The following is a 22836-nucleotide window of genomic DNA, read 5'->3' as shown; positions in this document are numbered from 1 at the left end:
AACGTATGGGGCAAAAGTTGGGACCTCTCTAACCCCATTATCTCTCCACGTTTCACAAAGCTTTCTAAAGTTCTCTAAGCAACAGTATTAAGAACACCTATCACAGAAGTTCCCCATTTCCAGAGGTTTTCACTAAAGGCTATGATATTTTTTTATGTGCTGCTATTGATTTTGTCTCATCATCGGTGTAAACGCTCTAAAATCTTAATGCAAGTGCAACCCTGAAACATCCTGAAAGACCCCTGCAGCGTCTTCCAGCGGGACACTGAGGTCCCCATTAGGTATTTTGAGAAGAACGTCTCCTCCCAAACAACGAGGAAGGGTGACACCTACCACAAGCTCTGCTGTGCAAATCCTGGAGGAACGCATCATGGTGTATGTTTTCCCAGGCCCATTATGCACATTTGAACATGGAAGCAAATTATGAAGGAAGTCCTAGGAGATCAATCAACGCCATTTCAGTCAAAGACAGAAAATAGTTATTGCTACTGAAATTGTGGACTACGAACTAGAATTCAGGGGTTATTTCAAAAGGGCTGTTCTCTAATATCTATTTGTATTTGCAGTTTGGTAGTAATGAATCATTTGGATTTATTCTTCCTCTCTCTAAAATGATCCAGGGGCTGTTCATTTTCTTCTTCCACTGCGTATTTAACAAAGAAGTCAGGAAGCACTTGAAGAACACTTTAACTGGAAAGAAGCCTCTTCCGGATGATTCCACGGCTACAAGAGCTACGCTATTAACTGTAAGGAAAAAAACACTGGGGAAAAAACATCCCCTTGCTGGTAGAAGTTACTTAAATACACTTAAAGGTGGCTTGTCCATAGTTAAGTGAATGTCTGATTGATTTCACTGATTTGTACAAAGATTATTGATGGCCTCTCTCAAAAGTTTTGATTACTGTTTTAATTACAACTTTTGAGAGGAGATAATTTTTTTTTCCTCGACATCAAAAACCACTGGGTTCCTTCAAGACTTTTAATGCACATGTGGGTAATGTGGGGTTTTGGTAGGATCATTCACTATTGCTTTGTCTTTTTCTTTTCTTTCAGCGATCTCTGAACTGTAACAACACATACATAGAAGAGCCAAATATATATCGCACAACTATTGGGGAATCCACAGTCTCCCTAGAAAGCACCGTCAGGTCAGCCAAGAGCCACAATAGCTACCTTGCTTATATTCTCAGGTAATCAGGTGGCAGGTGCATGGCTTTCAGGTGCTTGCCTTTCCCTTTTCATTGCTCTTGTGGATAACAGAAATGTTTTGGTTCAAATGCTACTTGTTTTATGTCTTAACAGGTCTGGTTTGTGTGACTGTCATTTTCTTCCATGCATTTTCTTTTGCATGCGTCTTCGGTGGGGGGGTTCCAACAGTGCGGTTGTTAACATAGCTCTTAGGTTAACTATGTGGGCCGTGCTGCTTGCCTGTTAAAATTCAGTCGTGTCTCAAGGAGCAGGGTTTAGCTTATTAACTTCAGGCTTTTTCAGAGTGCGATTCACGTGGCCAAAGGCAGACAGCTACATTAGGGTAACTTATGTCTTGCTGTAAAAGTGACCACGTTGACAATCACGCACGGGCTGGCTGGCGGCCACTGCAGCTGTCTGCGTTTGACCAGAAGAATCTCATCTGCATGTCTGCCTTGTTGCTTAGAACAGTAAAGTGACCAAGAAAGTTGTCCCCTGTTTTTATTCTCTTAAGGGATGAGGCTGCTCATAAGCTCAGTGGATCCTCAAGTCAAGCAAGGGCTGGTCAGACTGAAGTGGATTCCTCCATTTTTCATAGGAATCCATCAAAATCCAATGGTAAGAATTACTTCTAAATGCTTTGACCCTGTTGTGCATCTTTTCCTTCTCAGCAGTTTTTTCAAAGGCTTCTATAATAGGAAGAATAGTTAGTCTAACTCGATGTCTTTGATTCTCGTTATGCTCTTGGCTTAATGAGCTATGCAATGGCTGCTTTACTAGGGAATCCCAGAATGGAAATATCATATATCTGCTGCTTGTGATGGTTCAGTTTTAATCTGACAGCTGTCACAGCTGTTGACAGTTTCTGGTGTCCCCTTTCTTTCTCACGAATTATGTACCATTGCTTTTGATTTTTAATTGGAGATCTTTTAACGTTTGAGACCTTGAGGCATATCCTCTTTTACTGCTATGTGTTTTGTACAAGAAAATGAAAAGTGTCTCTTGCCTGACTTCCTTTCGTTTGGGGTCTTGATGTTAAATTTTGTTGCCTTGTGGCAGTTTTTAAGAGTGCATTTGCAGATCCTTGATATTTCTAGGTACCGTGGTTTGCCCTTGTGTTGTGTTGAGTGAGATACTGTGGAGTTACTGTTCTGCATATTGACTAGGGTAAAAAGTGTCCCTGTTCTGTTCTGCACCTCCCATGCACGTAAAAGGTCCTGCCTCCTAGCTGAGCCAAGCAGTTGTGCTTCCCATAATTACTTAGATGGATGCCACAGTCCTTGGGAATTAATCCTGTGTACACTTACGGATGTAAGAGCTCATCCCTGGCACGGCCTGAATCAGATGCCTGCCTTTCCTTTCTCCTTGTGCGTTTGTCACATAGATTTGTTCAACTCCTGTCCGCACTCTCATCGCTGTGTTTCCCCTTTCTGCATTTGTAGAGCACGATTCAGACTCCGACAGCGAACTGTCCCTCGATGAACACAGCAGCTCTTACGCCTCCTCCCATTCATCAGACAGCGAGGAAGATGGGCTCGAGACGGAGAAAAAGTGGAACACGTCCACTTCCAAAAATAACGAACGTGGCCCGCTCCACAGCACACCCAAAGGTACTCCGGGTGTGAGGGGAGAGCAATGGGCTTATTCCCTTCTTTAAAATAGCTTTAGAGTAGATGGGACAATTTTTCCAGACAAGCAATACAATTGGGACAGCATTCCTACCACCGTGCCTTGCTTTTTCTTCCTCCCAAGGGCTCGTTCACAGGGGTGACTGAGTGCAAGTAAAAGGATGTTGGAGCCTTAGGGTTCTCAGACAGGCAACAGGCAGTGGGGTTTGCAGGCAGGTGCTATGCAGCCAGGAAAGTCTCATATGAAGGAAGAGGAAGAGGAGGAAGGAGCTGGTTATTTTGAGGGCAGGGGGAAGAAATACCCGCCTGTCTTCATGCAATACAGGCATACGGATTTAGTGGGGTTGGGGAGGTCGTGGACCTAAGGCGTGTGAGACCATTGGCCATTGATAGCAATACTGTGTGGGAGAGTGCAGGCGTTTCTTGTCACAGTTCATCTTGTCCTAAAGATAAGTCAGCTTAGAGTGACAAATGTCCAGGCTGTGTGCTGGTGCTCTACACAGACACAGCACGAGGTGCCTCAGGTGCCCCCAACCCTCAGAAGCCAGCATCCCCGGGGAGCTGGTGGGATCACCAGTCCTGCAGAGCTGAGAGAGCAGGTTTGACTCACACGTCTCTGTAATGGAGCCAGTGATCTTGCTCTGGGAAGGGTTTGGACACCCTGCCATCCCATCAGGGCGTGTTTTGTGGGTGTTGCTGCACCCCGAGGGCAGTGCCGTCCAGCAAGGATCATCTGAAGCATTGCTCTGGTTTCACACACAACTCCTCCTCATCCACAGGGAACCGGACTGGCTGGGCAGCGGTTGAGAAAACCTATCAAAAGTGGTTTTCGAGCTAGTGTTTTTTTGCATTGCAGTTGATACCCTTCCCAATCATGTGAAACCCTATTGGCCCACAGAGTGCGTAATGGCCAGCGACAGCGAGGACCCCAGCGGGAAACAGAAACTCAAAGTCGAGACCAAGGTCAACGTAGAGCTTCACAGGGAAAACCAGGTGAACCACAGCAATGAAGCGCCCCAGGACAAGGAGAACGAAGGGCAGCAGAAGGAGAACAGACCTCTGTCCTACCAGAATAACCAGCAGCCGGAGCAGAGGAAAGGTAGCATGGCCAACCCAGCCTCACAGCTGCACTGGGAGACCAGGGGCTAGTGAGCCTGAATTAGTTCATATGGTAGCTCTATCAGGGAAGAGCACCTTCCAAATGTATTCAACCTGTGTAACCAGATCATAGAATAGAATCATAGAATCTTAATGGTTGGAAGGGACCTTTGAGGTCATCGAGTCCAACCATACGCACACAAAAGAAATCCCCTATAATCTCTGCCACTAGAGCATGCCCTGAAGTGCCAAATCTACACCTTTCTTAAATACCTCTAGGGATGGTGACTCAGCCACCTCCCTGGGCAGGCTGTTCCAGTGCCTGACCACTCTTTCAGTAAAGTAATTCTTCCTAATATCTAACCTAAACCTCCCCTGCCCCAGCTTCAGACCATTTCCTCTGGTCCTGTCATTATTCACCTGGGAGAAGAGGCCAACACCCACCTCTCTCCAGCCTCCTTTCAGGTAGTTGTAGAGGGCAATGGGGTCTCCCCTCAGCCTCCTCTTCTCCAAGCTAAACATGCCCAGCTCCCTCAGCCTCTCCTCATATGACCTGGTCTCCAGACCCCTCAGCAGCCTGGTAGCTCTCCTCCGGACACGCTCCAGCACCTCAATGTCCCTCTTGTACAGAGGGGCCCAGAACTGAACACAGCACTCGAGGGGAGGCCTCACCAGTGCCGAGTACAGAGGCACCATCACTTCCCTGCTCCTGCTGGCCACGCTATTCCTGATACAAGCCAGAATGCTGTTGGCCCTCTTGGCCACCTGGGCACACTGCTGGCCCATGTGACATGCCATGGGAAGCTAGAAGGTAGTTGATGAAGTCTAATATTTTGGTTTTGAAGAAAAGCGGCAAACTAGAAGTCTGGTTAAGAAATATAAAATGTCACTTCTTGGATATGTTCAGCTTGATAAATGAAAGTACTGATACGTTTCAAAATTCTCATTATTCCCCCTTTTCTGTAACAGGCATCTTAAAAAATAAAGTTACCTACCCTCCCCCGCTGGTGGATAAGAATATGAAGAATCGACTGCGGGAAAAGCTGTCAGATTACAATCAGACCACGATCTCATCCAGGACTACTTCCCTGGGGACAAACGATGGGGTCCGCTCTCCCTCAGACTCGGGGGTGACAGTAAAAAACGCTCGGAGGGAGCAGTCCCGAGACCAGCTCAACGGCATGGCCATGAACCTCCACGTGGGAACAGGACATGCTGACACCTCAGACTCGGAGTAAGTGCCACATCAGGATGGCCTGGCAGACCTCCTGTGGGTCTGGCCTCTCCTTCCACTTTCCAGACCCAGACTCCCACTGAGCAAGGATTTCATTTGGTGACTGGACCAGAGTCCTTCACCAGTGACTGTCCTGAGTGCTTGTCCATACCATGTCCTCAAGCCATGGTGTTTCACTGGTGAGAAGGCCGAACCCAAGTATCACGAGCAAGGTGCCACGACAGACACCTGTCACTGGCCACCCTGGCATGCTCTGAATTGGCAAGCTGGTGTGTTACTGGCACGCTAGGGACTAGAGCGACCTAGCTCTGCCCTGTCCACTTGCTGTGGGATTTGTGGTGTGGTGACCCCTGGTCATAGCGAACCAGGCTCCCACGTCCACACGAATTATCTGTCCCCTCCCTGCCTCATGAGCTGCTGAGGTCATCGCCTTCTCCAGCCCATCACAAGGACAAGGACGGGCTTTTTCCACTCTCTCACGCTGCTAGGCATCCAGGATGGCTCATCAATACCCACCTGTGGCCCCAGGAGCCACGCGTGCCCTCAGGGGTGCTCTGCTCAGGGCTGCCCCCTGCTCCTGCTTCTCTGCCCCAGCCCCTCACCTTCACCCTCCTTGGCCCATGGGAACAGATGTTTTTTCCTCTGTTTTTCACCTGTCCTCCCCTTTTGCAGTGGGGAGAGTGCTTAGGGCCATTAAGGAATTATCACTAATGGGGTACAGTTAATTATATCGTGGCCAGTACCAAGCACCCAAGAAAAAGAATAAGTGTGTAGAGCAGCCCTTCCTGACGCATGTCCAGTAAGACCAGCAAGAGCTGTTGTGGGTGTCTGGCAGCCAGCATGGAGGAGGGCAGGTCGGGGCAAGACCCCAGTGAAGAGGACCCCTGAGGACGCCCAGTGTTTTGGGGGGGAAAAGGTGCTAGGCTGGCGGGAGCATGGGGTGGGTTTCCAGCTGGGCAGAGGGAAACCATTGCTGGGGCAGGAGATCCAAAGGCTACAGAGAAAGTGCCGTGTCAAGCTAGCGACCCTAAATTACCAGGTGCGCGATTCCCACCTGCTGCATGGCGATCGGTGTATTTGCCATTGTAAGCTATATCAAACATTAACAAAAGCCTGAGCGAGCTTTCAGCCAAAGGGTGTTCTCAGAAACCTCGTTACTCATCAGAAACCTCATTACTCATCATAATTCTCGCATTTAAAATGAGGACAACAGCCATACATAAAGTTGGCACAAACATTTTAACTACATAGTCTCCCTTATATTAACACAAACGATAGCCTCATTCTTTCTCCAAACCATGAGAAAATTTCTTACCCAGCTTCAACTCTGATGTTGTCCCACCATGCTTTAGACACCCATGTTGTCTGGGTGCACAGCCCATTCCCAGCTCACTATGAAAGTACATCTTTGGGTTGCTGGGAACTGGCTGTTGAAATATACCCTGGTTAGCCAGGAAACAGAGGTGTCTTTAACAAGCAGTAACTACTTGCTGCTACGAGGTAAGACATTCATCACGGGAGGATAACTACCCAACTTGTGCTAAGCAACTGTTTTATCTCCACACCTTTTACGCCCCGCAAAACTCTGCTGTTTGACAGCAGAATGCATGAATCCGTCTGAAATACCAGGTTTCTAACAGCTTGTGTATGAACCTCACATCTTCACCTAAACGTTAGCCAAATACAAGCTCTCTGTAGAGCTTCCTCCAAGAGCACGTCTCTGGTGTACTACCCAGAATTGTTTCTCCCAGTTGGTCTTCCCCATGGCAGCATCTCCATGCAAGCGTTGGGTTGGCAAGGCGTGGCAACTTCAGGGAGCATGAGCCCTTGCTAAGAAGGATTAGGTGGGTTTGTGTGGAGCGGTTTGCCTGTGCCTGTTTAACACTAAGCCTGCGTGATTACTTCTTCTCGCTAACAGAGGCAGTAACGAAACTTCAATTTGAACCATCAGGAGACTGTGATCGCTGCTGCACGGTTCTGGACTCCTCGCCACGGGGTCGCCGCCTGCCCACCTCGGACTTTGTCGGAGCGGCCACATAGCGAGGAGGATGAGGTGGGCATCGATTCCCGCATGGTTTCACATTATGGTAGACTCCGCACCGCTCGCGGCGGAGACACAGCGCCCAGATGCGCCTGCGATGAGGCTGCTGTGTGGGACGCTCCGCGCGGCATGAACCCATGCCAAAACACATGGAAATGGCCACAGGGATGCACTGTGAGGGACGGATGCCTGCTCACAGTGCGGACAGTGCTGCAGGGGTTGCTTATTACTGGGGAGAACCGCGGAAAAACACGTTATTATCGCAGTGGACCTACAGTAAGTCAATCCATCAGCTTTAAGACAAGCACCAGGAGACATCTCTTGCGGAGTTTTGTCCGGCTACAGGGCGAACCCTTCGGCTTGCTGGGCTCTGGGGAGGAATATCCCAACAAGTGTCCTTTCGTTTCTATGCCAGCATCTCTATCCACCCCCCTATGGACACGTCGTCTTAAGAAAAAAAAAAAAAATCCTTTATATATATATAAAAAGTGTAGATACTTTTATATATTTTGTATGGTGTTGCTAAAGAAAAAGTTGCTTTGTATATTTTACATTTATACTGATCTTCTTAATTTGATAATAGGAAATCAATTAAAAGAGGTTTTGATATTTTTTATATGAACATTGCACAATTTTACTTGAATTTGGCATTTGATAAAGTAACTGAGGTTTGCATGGAAGCCACCTTAAGATGCAATGCAGTTTTCAAAGTAATACAGTAAAGATTACATCAAAATCCACGACTATAATTTATAAGTTTTGTTGACAGATTTTGGAACACTTTAAGGACACGGTATGTTTTTTTCGTAACCTCTTCTAAAACCTACAAAAAATGTGTTTATTTTTTCATTTCTTGGTGTTTTGACCTCTTCTCTCAAGTGCATTGAAATGTTCAGCAACTGAACTTCAGGTCTAAAAATAAATCATATCTTCGTCTAAGATTTCGACACGGCTCTTGTGTGGAAGAAGTCAAATCAATGTTTCCCTTACCAAGAACAAGAAAACAAGTGGTGTCATTGTGTGGTAGGTTTTGACTTTGGTCGGGCTCTGTGACAGACCAGCGCTCTGCGGGTCCCGAGAAGAGGGCCCTCCGCCCGTGGGACAAGTTCTGCCTCAGGCGCGGGTTTTTTATTTTACTGTTAATTTCTTTCCCACTGGAGTTAGCACGTTGATTAGCACATTGCTAATCAAAGCAGGAATAGGAGTCTTTAAGGATGCCCAGGTTTCACCGCCCAGCTCTTTGACAAAGCCCCGGCCTTCTCGGTGTTTCAAAAAGCACATGGAAGGCTTAAGGTTTTATGTTTCCTAGCAAAAATACGCAGGTTTCACAAGTGTAGGAAGGTTAAGCGTGGTCCGTCCGCCATCTTCGCCTTCCTGCAGTGTTTACAAAGAAAGGAAAAATAAGATGTGAAAAAGTTTGCGTCCAGCAGCGCGGGGCAGAGCTCTGCTGGTGGCTCCCCGTGGAGGGAATACGCGACTCCAAGGGTGGCGACGGCGTGGCCGCGACCTGCTCCCTGTCACCAAGGCTGTCAGGAGCTCCTCGCTGGCCGGAGCAGTCCTTTGGGGAAAACATGGGCTTTCGTTTGTGTAACTGTGTGCGTGAAAGGGAACAAAGAGAAAACCAGGCTGCTGGAGTTGAGGAAAAAAATGAAACAATATCTAGAGTAACCTTGGTTTCGCTCGATTCCTATGCATTTTCAAATGTATCAAGGAGGCCTTTGGAAGGGGAGAGGGAGGAAGGGTGCTGTTCCTTTAAAAATTATGCAACGTTAACTGTGTGACATTTTCTGACTGAAAAAAGTTTTGAATGTTTTAAGGGTCTGGCACTTGGCAGTGTGCTCAGGCATTGTGTATAACCCACACTAGTTGTTTTTACATCTGTGTATGTATATTTTGTCCCAGTGAGATGTAGGTAGTTTTTATTGTGATCGGAATCGTTGCAGTAAATGAGGGTCAGTTGTATTAATGACAAAAAAAATTAAAACCTATTTTTATGACTTTTAAAAAGCTTTATGGCAGATTAGACACTGGAGGTTGTTTGTTGTTTTTTTTTAACAAATGTATATTTATTAATGTGCAGAACACTGGAATTGCAGCACAGATGAAAGGAGAATTTACAATAAATTAAGAATTTTTTTTTTGAACTTGTATTCTTCCTCTGGTGGTTTATTTTAAGTGCAGGACAGATGCTGAGGATCCAAATGGCACTTCCCCGGAGTTTAGAAAGTACCAGGAGGGGGGAGACGTACGGGCGCCCATCGCTCTCGCTGAGGAAGAAGAGGCTGTAAAGCATCAGCCTCCAGCAGCTGCTCCCTGCGGGATGCTTCCAGCCCTGGGTGGTGTCTCATGGCGGGGTTTGCTCGCGGTGGACACGTGGTCCAGGGTACCACCACGTGCATGGCGTGTCGGTCCAAACCTGCAGCGTTCCTCACACCTGGGAAACAGCACGTGGAAGACAAACACCCTCTGCTAACCCAAAGCGAAGATCACCGCCAGCAATGAGCTGGGTTTAGAAAACAGGGTTTGGAGAGGAGCTGAGCGGGGTGAGGCAGCCAGCCCGGCCCACAAAAGTCTGCAGTGAGAAGGACCTTTCTGGACTTTTCTTGGCTACGTTCTTGTCTTTCCCAAGCCAACTGAGACCAAGCCGTGGTCTTGCTCACTCTGTACTTCTCAGGCTGTTGTGCAAGTCTTCGTTCACGCGTCTCATGAGGCACAGCAGTGTCCTGCTTGTGTCTGCCAGCTTTCTGGAAATGCAAGTGTTTCTCAGTATCATCTGGCCAGCTTTTCCATAAATGTTTCTAAACATTAAGCAATAAACCGGGAGGGTGTGAGGTCAGGGGGAGAGAGGCTGGTTATTGTCATGATTTAGGGGCAAAATCAAAGACAGGATCTTCGATTTGCAAACAGCTCTGCCAGAACAAACCCAAGCAATTAGCTCAAAGGGAAACTGTTCTAAATTTTATTATACAAATCCATTTTTTTGGTGGAACACTAATACTTGGGTTTGTTCTCAATTATTAGTTGCCTTTAATGTGGAAAAGCAGAAAAGAGCCTCAGGCTTTCACATCAGCGGGATAGTTAACGGGACAGGCCAGCCTGTGATCCTGTCTCCGGTAACGGCCAACAGCAGATGTTTAGGAAAAGCGGATTATCCGCCACACATTACACGTCCGGGTGGCCCCAGCAGGGCCCACAGCCCCCAGCACGCTGCAGCTCAGGGGTCCCCAGCGGGAGGGGTTGTGCTTGTCTCCAGCAGCCCATTTTTTTCTCCAGTAACGTGTCCCATTGTGTTTTGGCCCCACATAAACTTCTGGTACGCAGTGGGTTGCCTGATGCGGTCACAAGCAGCAAGAAGTTCTTACTCGTCTGCAGCTTTAGTCCTGTCCCCTGCGATGGACACCTTTGTGAGAGGCAGCGAGCAGTGGTTTCTCAGTCACTTTCTCCAGGTCACAGAGGAAGACAGGCTTCATCCTAGAGCACTTGGGTTGTCTCTTTCCACCTGAAGAGCTCAGACCTCTCTAATTGTTCTTTGTGCAGAAACGCCGCTGTACCTTTTAGCCTTCCTTCTTGCCCTTCTTCAGCCCCTTCCCAGGTCTAATGTGGCCTTTCTGGAGATGGCAGAGAGAAAGAAGAGGCCAGAGCAGCCCACAAAATGCAAGCGGTAGGCCTACCAACAACCGAAAAAAAGAATTACTAATAAAAAAAAATCTCCATTTCATTCCCTTTTACTGTCCTAATCTTTACAATGACATTGGGCCTAAGCAAATTGTAAGAAAAAAGACTCCAGAAGAGATGGAGCAGTGGCGGCATCATGGCACCAGAAGGCTGCAGTAACCTAAGGGCTCACATAGCCCAGCACCTCCAACGACCCAGGATACCTGGGGATTTGTCTAATGTTCTTAAAAATCTAAAAGTGATGATTCCAGCACATTTGAAAATAGCCTGTAGTAGCACTTCCTAGCACGAGGAGTTAGTTTGACCATATTCTTATGTCATGCTTAGAGACAGCTCGCTCGGCTGCAGGGGATGCTCCTACCGAGGTCTGGGAGGGGTCGCAGACAGGAGATCCCCCGGCAGCCCTGGTGAGATGTTATTATCGTCCAGACCAACCTCCTCTGCAGCGCCAGGGCCAGCCTGGGGTGCGTTGGGGCCCCGCAGCCTTGTATGCAGCTCCCTTTTCCTCCCTGTAGGTAGCAATTTGCACTGGACTCATCTTCCATTTTACTCTCGTGATTTTTGGATCCAGTCTCCAGTTTTTTGTACTCGTTTTGGATTTTAGTCCTGTCTGTGAGGATGCTCGGAGCCCTTTGGCAGCATCTGCAGCCTTTGCAAGCTACCTTTTATTTCACCATTCAAACTATGAATGAATATACCAAATACAACTAAGCCCAAGAGGGCTCTTGTAAAACTTCCCTTCTTGCCAAGCAAGTTTTGCACCTACCTTGTGTGGATTAACATCAGCCCCCGCTGACTGTGTTTTGCATGTGAGATTACAGCGTGGGACAGTATCAAACCACTTACTGAAGACACGTCCCATCTGCTGCTGCTCCTTTAGCCACCACGCCAGGTGCCGTATTAAAGAAGAAAATTAGATTAATCTGACGTGTGTCTTGCAAAGAGACCGTGTTAATTCATTCTTGTCTTCTAAATACTTAAAAGTGTTTGTAAGTGCCCCCAGGAGACCCCTGGAGCTCTGTACTGGGCTGGTGTCTCCCCTTCTGTCTTGGTCAGACATCTACTGCTGCCATCCCTCTGCTCAAGGACCACTGTGAATAGGGTATCCACTCCTTCAAACTCAAATATTACATACTCTGAGCGTATTTTCTCTGTTTGAAGGGCAGCTCAGACCGATGTCTCTCTGAACCGCTGCTTCATGAAGGGAGACGAGGCTGCTGTGAGACCCCCCAGCCCCTGCGCTGGTCAGGAGACACCGCAGAGGTGGAGTGGGGCTGAGACACCCCTGATAGAGAAGACTGTGCTTAAGTGCCCTGTCTCTCTGACAGCTACCATGTGTCCCAGGGCCATCCTTGGCCAAAACAGGGGACACCCCCCTGCCCAGCATGGCCTAAGGCTCCCAGAGCCCATCCTGGCCTTCACAAAGCCTTCATTTTACACCAGAGCCACTCGTGAAACAGAAATGAACTCAAAGCTCCAGCTTTCCAGGTGCTTCCATTCTTCTTTCCATTCAAAAAAGTGCGTCCAGTTGGGCAGTTTCCAGCATCAGTTTCTTACAGGTTGGGGGTTTTCCCCCCACTGCAAATACAACAGCTTGCGAAAACACCAGCCTCTTGAGCTAATGTGAGGGAGAACCTCTTGCTTTTTGTCATTTGATGGCAGCTCTTTGGAAGTCCATCTTGAATGATCTAGTTTGCACGTGAAGCCCATATCACGCTTTCCAAGTGAAGAACATCGTGCTGGGCCTGTGTTTTTGTTAGATACTCACACGCCCAAGGAAATAATGAGCATGTGAAGTCCCGCACGTGCATAAACAGGGCAACTGAAGCAGTGGGTCCCTGTCTATGGTGTTTTTAAATGCGGTGAAAGTATTTCTGACGGTCGAGTGATTCCAGCACCAGCTCTGCTGGGTGAGCAGCAGAGGAAGGAACAGGCCTCCCCTCGAAGCCCCGCAAGCGGATGCTGCCCGGCCGCTCTTCCCTCTGCGTGGGCAAGTGGTGGACGTGACTGGTGGGACAAGGGGAGACCTTAGAAAAGCATCGGGGGGAGAGCCCACACCGGCGCTCGCCTAAGCTGACGGGAGGGTTTGCAGCGAAAAGGCGAACCGGCGGGTTCTGCAATGACACGATTACTCAGAGAGGAGAAAAAAAAACCCTGTTTATGGCACAAGGCAAGTCACCCATAATGGAATAGCTGTGCTGGAGCGAGCACCCTCAAGGTACAAAGAGATAAGAGAGATCTTCAATCAAAACAGCTGCATTTCTAGTGCGTGCTCATCAGATTATAAAAAAAAAAAAGAAAAAAAAGAACCTACAGCAGTAATTTCATTAGTTATAAAAGCAGATCCCAAAAGGCCAGCATGTTTTAAGAGGGGAAAGAATACCTGGTTTTAAAGAAATAAATGTCCCTTTCGCCTGGATCCGTTCCACAAGGTCCCTTGAGGTTAGAAACATCCCGCTGAATCCCGTACAAAACAGCAGCAGCTGCGGTTGGGAGCCAGCGAAGGGAACAAGTTTCCAGGTGAAGCAGTAAATCAGGCGTTTGACTTGGAGAAAAATTGGTACATTTTATTATGTTTCGATTTTCTGGATAAAACAAAGGAGAAAGCCTGGAATGGTTAACTCCTTCACTTCCAGCTGCATGGGGAACAGGTTTTGGGTGTGGAAAGAGTCAGGGAAAAACCCTGTTTTTTTAAAGTTATGGTTAGGGTCCATTCCTCTGGCATGAAATAGCCAAACTAATGGGAGCGAGCGGGCGGTCAGGAGGCACCGAGCCGCCGTGCCACCAAAGCACACCTGGCACACGGTTCTTCTCCACCCGGCTGTCCAAGGGAAAACACTTTCCTGGCTGGACTCATCTAGGTTCTGCCAAGCACAAACCACAAGCAGCTTCTATATTTCCTTTCTGGCTCACTCGAGTGACACGCCAGCTTCCCGGGTAGCCATCAGCCCCACGCATGGCTTCCCTGTGGCAGAGCCAGGGCCATTGCAACCAAGGTGACCCCAAAGAGGTTTCTGTCAATGCTGGTTCCTCTCACTGGAGCGGACCAGCAGCAGAGCACTCCTGTTTCTCACAAAGCATTTAGTTTGCCTCTGCCGGTGGTTCAGATACATGCCATGCATCCCTTGGGATTTGCTGCAATCTCCGCCCATGTTAAACCTGCCTCTCTAACTGGAGAGGATCCTTGATGAAACTGGGCTGGATTTCCACGGCAGGTGCTCAGCAGAGCGGCATTAGCTATGGGGACGGGTTACGGCTGATGCCCATTGCAATTAAGGAGTTAGATAGTTGTGTCAAGCAGCACATGAGCTGCCTGCTCTGATTCCCAGGATCAGCCTTTTGCACTTGGAGAGCATTTACACGTTCCTTCTGACCCACCAGTGATGCTCAGCCTCTGGATTCAGAAAGGAGGTAACTTGCTGGGAGCCACCTTAAAAGTCATCAGTCTCAAATCCTCTCCTCTCAGTAGTGAATTCTCCCCCTTTCCCTGTAATTCAAGCGCTGCTGTTGTATTGCAGCGCAGAGGAGACACACCAGATGAGGACAGTCCCTGCTCCATGAAACGGCCACGTGGCTTAAATGAGGTTCAACACCTGGCTACTGATCAGTTCACAGAGACTTTTCCTTGTGATTTTGCTGAGATTTGATTTTGCTGAGATTTTGCTGTCCTCTCCTTCATCATAATAGCTAGGTGTAAAACTAGCTCAGGGTAAAAAATCTTATACCGTAAACCACCTTCTTTAATATTTAAAACCAGTGTAGGCTATTACGATTCATTTCTATAGGTATTACAATAGCAATAAGTACTAATAGTACATAAAGTGATCTTCACTTTAAAAGCCATGCCTGAAACCTTTCAAACTTGTAATAAGTTGATCACAGAGTTTTACTGCATATAGCGAATTTGCTAACAGAGTTCCTTTGGTTGGGGTGCCACAACCTGTAGAGTCCTCCAGGTACTCCCAGAGGGGAGTGATAGCTAAAAATATGTGAACGGTAGAAAAACCCACCTTAAATTACTAGATTAAAATAAAAACTACCTTTAATCCAGCACCGATCTTAAATCCCCCAGATGCCTCATATCCAGTTGTCTCATTTTTGTATACCAGTCCTTTTTATGTTTATAATCCATCCTTCTTTGATGTTTATAATTTTATACAAAGCCTCACGCAGCGTAACGAAGCCATAGCAGCCGGGCTGAGTTTGCTTGGCCACCAGGCAGGAGCTGGGGCCGCAGCCTTTGAGATGTACAGATTGCCAAAGCAAGAGACCGGTGCTACTACTCACCCTTTTTTTTTTTTTTTTTTAGATGCAAATTTCCCTGAAGTCCTTCAAACATGAGAAGAAACGCTACATCACTGGTTCTGACTCCTCAGTCTCTCCTCCCGCATTGCAGTGAGCACGGCCCGGGGTTTTCCTGCTGTGCTGGTGTTCATCAGCCCTGGAGAAAGCGTCAGACTGGGAGAGGGAACCTCTACAGCACCTGCCCCAGGGGAGAGGAGCACACGGAGCATCTTCCCCGCTCCAGAGGATACAGGTGAACCTCTTGTCTCTGTTCTGACCAAATGTCATTAAAATCAGAAGAGAACTGGATGCACAGGGGGATGAAACAGCTCCCATCAAGTAGATGCTACATATCTCTGAGGCTCCTCTTTCCTCCCTAGGGGCTTTCTCAGAGCTAAAGAAGAAAAAGAAGAATTCACCATTTGTCCAAAAGTCCAACTTGAAGTTTGTTAGGACAACCCCAGCCAGAACTGCTGGGTGAGAGCTACCACCAACACTGCTTGCAGAGGACCTCCAGCTCATGGCAACTCCAGACACAAACCCAGGAGCCCGGCAGGAATGCAAAGCACTGGTGGAATTTCCATCATGAGTCTCCACAGCACAACTGGAGAAATCCAGGACGGAGCAGTCGGGTCACTTTTCTCTTGATGAACCTTCTTGCTAGAAGTAGGTCTCCTGTTGCTTTCCCCCCCCAGGAACTGATGTGCTGCAATTACAAGGCTGGGGTTGTCCTTGGGGCATCCTCAAAAGATGGTGCTACTGAATGGGAACAGTGCCATTGAATTATCAGACAGGGACAGTCCCCTAGGAAAACTTCATTTTCCAGGTAGGGTGTGATTAAGGGGAATCTCTCCTTGGATTTCATTGTTTCTAGGACCTCAAAACTTCTGGAGGGAGTTTGAAGCTCTTTTGTATTGAAGAAACTACTCTATATGCTGTAAAATTGCATAGAATGAGGAGTCCATTAACTTTTTCCATTCTCAAGTTTCTCTAGCTGATGCTGTATGTGTAGTAAAATGCAAGACATTTGAGAAAAGAAAAAAAATCCTGGAGATTCAGCAAACCAAACCGAGAAGTTAGCGTTCATCAGACCCCCCACACACCCAAATAAGTGTAAGAATCTGGTGCCAGGTCTCAAAAAAAAAAACCTAAATAAAAAAAAATCTTATTTACCTCCAGCCATTCAAGAGCTAAGTTTAAGAGTGACCGTGAAAGCCAATGACCGGCTCAGCACGGCGCAGGGGATGGAGGACAGCCAGGGCCTGAACTCTACATAAAAAACATAAAAAGTATGTGTTTGCCCTGCTGCCGGGGCTCTCACGGGCCCAACTCACACGGTGATGGCTGCCCAGCCCCGACGGGAGACAGGCTCTAAAAAGCTGCTCCTTCTCCACCCGTGTGTTTTTCACTGGTGTGCTGAAACGACAGTGGGGCTTTACCCCTGCCTGGAGCAAGGCCAGCGAGTGACAATTATTCCAATGTGTTGGCTCAGCAAAAATCCGTAAAAAAAAAAAAAAAAAAAAAAGAAAAGGGGGGAAAAACTTCACAATTATGGATGCTCTTCCTCTAGCCACCGCTTCCCAAGGGTGAGTGGTGTAGGTTGGGAGGGACGAGCGCGGTGCCCTGGTGCCTCCTGCTGCTGACGCTGGAAACAACACACCGCTTCGCTGCACCATCCCGGCGTGCCACGTCGGGGTGATTATGGCATTTATGATGGCTAATTGCGTTGTGTTTAATTCATTAAAGCACGTAAATGCATATAAACGCAGAGGAAAGCATTTTTTTTTTAAAATGCTAATCACAAACAGTGCACGGTTGCAAGTATGTTCCTCATCCGTGGGGCATCTTCTTCCCCTACTGTCACCAGCATCTCCCAACTCTGCGTGCTACCATGATGCGCTTAACACCCATGGTTTCCAGGCCAGAAGGCCAGATCCAATCCCCTCATCCATTTTCTTTCTTCCTGTTTCTTGCATGGAAAACAATTTTATTTTTTTTTATTTGCTTACCTGTTTGCGTTTGGGGTTCTTTTGGCTTTGGTAGTAGTCTTTCTTTGCTTGGTCTTTCTTTGCTTGGAGAAATTGAACAATCTGGATTTATTTAAAGAAACCAGCATTCAGAGAAATCTGCAGTTCCAACCTGACTTTCTCTGATCCGTGCTCATCCTTACTGACAGACCAGTTGGCTCCGACTTCCCCAGCCCACACACGATGTTTTCACCATGGCCTCACTCCACATCAGCTTTTCACATTTGCCCCCTTCCCATCAACAGCCTCTTGCCTTCAGAAGCTTCTTCCTGGCTTCCAGCTCACCAGACATCTGAAGAAATGCTCATTAGTATCAGGACCAGCAGGCAGGAGATGGAAGGGCTTCATCTCTGAGACTGGCTTACAGCTGTGGTGAAACCTCAACCTTTTTTTTCATTCGAACAGTACCATAAATGCAACTGATAAGGGAATTACATGCTTATGGAGAGCAACCAGTAGACTCACTTTGCTGTGCTCCCTCCATATTATGTGCTCCATCTTCTAAAGGCAATCCAGATTGAAGAAAGCATTGCTGCAGAACAGATCATAGAATCACAGAATGGTTTGGGTTGGAAGGGACCTTAAAGATCATCTAGTTGCAACTCCCCCTGCCATGGGCAGGGACACCTCCCACTGGACCAGGCTGCTCAAAGCCCCATCCAGCCTGGCCTTGGACACTTCCAGGGATGGGGAATCCACAACTTCTCTGAGCAGCCTGTTCCAGTGTCTCACCACCCTCACAGTAAAGAATTTGTTTCTATTATCTAATCTAAATCTACCCTCTTCCAGTTTGAAGCCATTACCCCTCATCCTATCGCTACAAGCCCTTGTAAAAAGTCCCTCCCCACCTTTCTTGTAGGCCCCCTTCAGGTACTGGAAGGCTGCTATAAGGTCTCCCCGGAGCCTTGTCTTCTCCAGGCTGAACAACCCCAACTCTCTCAGCCTGTCCTCATAGGAGAGGTGCTCCAGCCCTCTGATCATGTAACCCTCTGATCAGATGGTGCTGCACGCTTCCGCGGCCTTCCAAGGCTGTTTGGTGGCACAGAGATCCCTCCACGGATGGTTCTGCCGTCCCTGGCTGCAGAAACCAACAGCTTCCCCGTGTAAAGGGGGGACACCAGAGACCCTCACCGGACCTTCCTGTGCTGAGGTCTCCAAGCTGAAAGGGTTTTTTTGGACGAAGAGAGATTTGAGAATTCAAGTTTGGGAATAAAGGTGGAAGGGGAAGTCGTATCCTTAAGTCCGAAAGAGCGTAACCCTGAAATCCAGGCAGCGGAGGCGGCGCTGGAATCTTCACTCCGGTGCCGTCCCATTACCTGAGGGGGCGAGTCAGCACAGCTGGTTGCTCGCAGTCATCTCCCAGCTCCTGAGGAGGGCTCAGCCTTGCCCCCAGGGGCTGAATGGCAATACGTATATGTGCAAACTAAACGCTGCATCCAAAAAAACTATCATTTTTTTTTTTGCTTTACAAGCATGCTGAAAGGATGGATCTGTTCTAAAAAGGGGGAAAAACGGCTCCATAAAAACGTCAGCTTTATTCTCCGTGGTTTGCAGCTACGGAGAGAAAGCATGTGAAAAGCACTTGATTTTGAAGCAGGAGGATGAAAGGTTCCTTCAGCCCTACAAGCCGACACGAACACTAAGAGCCAACGCTTTTACTGCCAGCCCATAAATCCTGAGCTGCCGCAGCGTGACCGAAGCCCTTCGCAACGCCTGCGCGACGTCTCACCTCTCCAGAGACGCCACCCAGGTGAACACGGAGTCAGAGGACAACCCCGCTCTCCTTGCTCGGGGGGACAGCCCCGTCCTCCAGCTCTGCAGGTCCAGCCGGGGCAGGAACGAAAGGAAGGAACAGCATTCCAAGAAGGAACGAAACCAGGAGAGCAATTACGACAGGTTTTACACAAGCACTTTTGGAATAAAACAGCACTCGGAGCACAATTTTTCAGCCATTATACGCTCAGCAACACAGGTTTCAAATACAGTCACAGGGTACAACAGGGATTTCAGTTCAGTCCCAGCCTTTAGCTGACATGAGTTGTGGGTTTTCAGCTATATGCTCCAATCCTTGTTATCACGTTCTCTACTTTAGAAGGGAAAAAGTCCTTTTTTTTTTTTCCCCCTAAGTAGTTATTCACTTGAGTCTTTAAAACCAAACATTTCAAGTCCTGAAAAGCTTAATGACGACTTGAAAGTGAAATCAACTGCTTGCAATTCTTTGCCCAAAGTGGGAGAAAAACGACAAAGAAGTGAAAAGCCAGTATTTTTTTGAAAAGCCTGTCGATGCTAATCTTCTGCAGGAGAGAAAAAAAAAAAAAAAAAAAAAAAGAAAATTCACCTGCCGGCCAAACTGCTCTGACCCAGTTCAAGCCAAACCTTGGCCAAATTCCAGCCTTGGCAGAGGCTGCGTGAGCGATGGTGGCAGCGATGGTCCCTTGTGGGGAGCACGGCTGCCCGACCCCAGGCACCGACCTCCGTCTTTTACCGCCCCGTTTCCAAGCTCTCACAGCCGTGTCCCCAGGCTATCTCGGCTGTGTCCCCAGGCATTTTCACAGCCCTTTCGAGATGGTCCGGGCTGGGCTGCAAGTCTCAGGGCAGGCTGGAGCGTGGGATTCAAGCACCGCACTCAACTCAACACTACCTGCTTTTGCCAAGAAACATTGGACCAGATGATCCTTGAGGTCCCCTCCCAACCTGGTGTTCCATGATTCTACCGCACACCGGCTGGGCAGGACTGGAGTAGCTGAAAGCACCATCCTCTTTACAAACACAGTCAGAAATGGTGATGGTGCTGCTCGTCTTGCCTGTAACAGCCAGATCCAGCGGCAGAAACGTGCCTCTATAGGCCGTGCTGACAGACTCCCCTGAGAAGCTGGGTCCCTGTGCAGGACAGAACAAAATTCCCCTTGTCAGGGACCCGAAGTACGAGAAGAGCAAGGCTCTCACACAGGAGGTCAGTTGTGAAGACCCTTACCCAGGAGAAACACAGGGGACGGAAAGAGAAACGTACCACTCCCTCCGAACAGTACAAGCCGTTTGGAAACGCTGTTTTAAACACGCAACACAAGCTTCAAGTTGCTAGACGTGTGCAACCTGTTGTGAAGCATCCCATGCAAGATGATATTTGCAATTTCAATTTCACAAGTGCCCACTAATTCCTAGTTAGTGGTCTCGCTGTATCACTGGGAGCAACAGCAGCAATTGCTTTGTCATCTCAAAGGTCTTTGCCCATCATCATGGCCAGAGGCCAAGCTGCACTGAAATTGAGAAGAAGCCTAGAAGAAGCCTCCATCCTTCTCAGACTAACTTTTCTGTTAACCAAACACCGTCCGCACTTGCCTCTTCCTCAGATGAAGCATCTTCAGTAGAACCATGCTCTGATGACAAAATCAAAGTCCCTGACCCTCAAAAGTGAATTGAGACCAGTGGTAGAGAGGTTTCCACTGAAGAGCAGCATGTCGGCTTATGAATTTTCTGCGTTAGCCATCCTGGATGGTTGCTGTATCCAATTTTAAAGTTGCTTAAAGAAAAAGAGGGAAGTGGAGCATTTGTTAAAAAGCCTCCGTCCCACAGGAGCTGTACCAGATGCTCGTTGTAGCCCATGCCAGCTCCACACAAGCAGCATCGGCTCAATGTCCCTGCTATGAGGCACTGGCTCAGTGGCTCTCAGCAAACCTGCGATCTCATGGCCAGAACTCCTAAATTCACCATAACGATGTTAAAAGCGCTTACAACTTCTGCGCCTGCGAACACCCCGAGTCCCCTGGGCTCAGGATGCGCCCGGCGTCGTACCAGCAACCCAGCAGGAAAGCTTTCCCAGGGATAACGCACTGGGAGAATCCGTCTTCAGAATGGGACTTGTAAAACCGAGCTCACCTGGTAAAAGAGAAAAAGGGGAAAAAAAAGCTGAGGAAAGAGGGGAAAAAAAGTCCTTTTCTCTTCAAAGGTTAAGGAAACACATCCCGGTGGTGGGGAAAAACCTGCCTGGCTTGAAGGGGCCATCCCCCAGGGTGAGGTGCTTCCTCGGCTGCTGGCGGCCAGCAAGGCTTCACCCAGGCAGCAAAGCAGAGCTCCCACCACCCAGCAGCTCCGCCCGTCCCTGAAGTAACACTCGCACCCAGAAAACCACAAGTAACTACCAAGCCTATAGGGCAGGATGAATGTTTTCTTAAAAAAAAAAAAAAAAAAAAAGGCAAATTTATCAAAATTATTCTGGGATTGTGATTTTTTTGTTGTTCTGAAAGTATTTGCAAAGCCTATTCAAATTTACCAAGTACTTTTTTTGCCTCGAAAACTTTTTCAGAACAGGTTCAAAAGACTAAGAGCGAGTGAGTTTAAAACCAGGGTGTGTGTGGATCTTGGCTCCCTCAACCCGCGCTCCAAGCAGAGTTCGGTACCGCAGCGTCCCCAGACTGATGTGACTTCAGCGGGTTTTGGGCAGGCCCAGAGGCAGTTGTTTTTAGGCAGCTCTGAGAACTTGCCTTGTGGACACTTTAATAAGCCCAGGGGTCACAGGTGGCTACGCAATAGCTAAATTTTGGAGCTTTAGAGACAAAAGAATGTCCACGTTTAAATCCTTGGAGGCACATAGGAAGGGAAACACTGCCTGGTGGAAACATGAAAGTAAAAAGGAGTTAAGGACTCATTATAGAGGAGAAATGTTAATGGTTGGACTAGTTTCTATTTGACTAGTGTCAAATAGAGCCTTAAGCTAAACAAAATTACCAGCTGGGCTATCACGGGTTCTGCAGACATCCACCAGCTCTAAGGACCTGACATTTCATTGTGGCAACCACAACAGTATCTACTCAGCAACTTCTGGATTTTAAAAAACAGTAACTCGCGTTCTTTTGAAGAATGAGGAAATGCTAACAGTGACCTCAACTCAGACTGAGCTCCTGCAGGAGGGTGCAGCCCCCCAGGCCCACCAGAGCTGGGTTCCTTACCTGCAGGAGGTGGGCACTGGTGGAGGGTCTGATTCACCAGGAGCCATGGCAGGAGGCCAGCAGCCTGGGCCACATCAGAGGTGACCAGGGAGAGATTAATTTGATCGTCCCCAAAACCCTGCAGCCTTGAGAGCCCAAACCTGCCACCATAGTGAAGGAGGGACAGGCAGAGTGACAGCAGTAGGACATTCCCTGCCACAATGGATAGAAGCTCCACCCACTGACTCAACCTGATGTCTAAGGAGGTTTGCTGCTCACCAGGCACTTTGATCCAGGACGGCGTGCCGGGACCCAGTGGTAGACTGGGTTGGCAAGCTAAGGCAGCAGGGTGATCCAGGCAGGAGAGACCCTGAGAACAAAACAAGCAGGTGGAGCCTCTCTAGATGCCCCTCTGAAGTGTCCATACACTACACATGCAGCATGGGCAACCCGCAAGAGGAGTTAGAGCTCTGTGTGCAGTTGCATGGGCCGATCACATTGAGATCATGAAGACATGGTGGGACTGCTCACACAGCCAAAGTGCTGCCATGGATGAGTACAGGATCTCCAAGGATGGCCTGGGAAGGTGGGGGGGTCATTCCGGATGCGAGTGAGCAGCACAACAGCATGGAGCTCTGGCTGGGGGTGGACGACGAGCCAGCTGAGAGCATGTGGTTTACGATCAGAGGAGCAACCTACAAGGGTGACATTGCTGTAGGTATCTGCTACAGACTGT

General features: G+C 48.3%; 1 protein-coding gene across 1 annotated transcript in view; it reads left to right on the top strand.

The window, feature by feature from the left end:
- Positions 1-9333, top strand: part of CELSR1 (cadherin EGF LAG seven-pass G-type receptor 1) — a 175054-nt gene extending 165721 nt beyond the window's left edge. Inside the window, exons 29-35 of the mRNA XM_074586485.1 lie at positions 621-746; positions 1054-1190; positions 1703-1806; positions 2631-2798; positions 3673-3915; positions 4884-5148; positions 7067-9333. Of these exons, the coding sequence (XP_074442586.1) occupies positions 621-746; positions 1054-1190; positions 1703-1806; positions 2631-2798; positions 3673-3915; positions 4884-5148; positions 7067-7091 (1068 nt within the window). The 3' untranslated portion in view covers positions 7092-9333. The remainder of the gene's footprint in view (positions 1-620; positions 747-1053; positions 1191-1702; positions 1807-2630; positions 2799-3672; positions 3916-4883; positions 5149-7066) is intronic.
- Positions 9334-22836: the final 13503 nt, after the last annotated feature.

This window comes from Larus michahellis, chromosome 1 (assembly GCF_964199755.1).
Source record: "Larus michahellis chromosome 1, bLarMic1.1, whole genome shotgun sequence".
NCBI classification, from domain to species: Eukaryota; Metazoa; Chordata; class Aves; order Charadriiformes; family Laridae; genus Larus; species Larus michahellis.
This window is presented reverse-complemented; position numbering and strand designations above follow the sequence as displayed.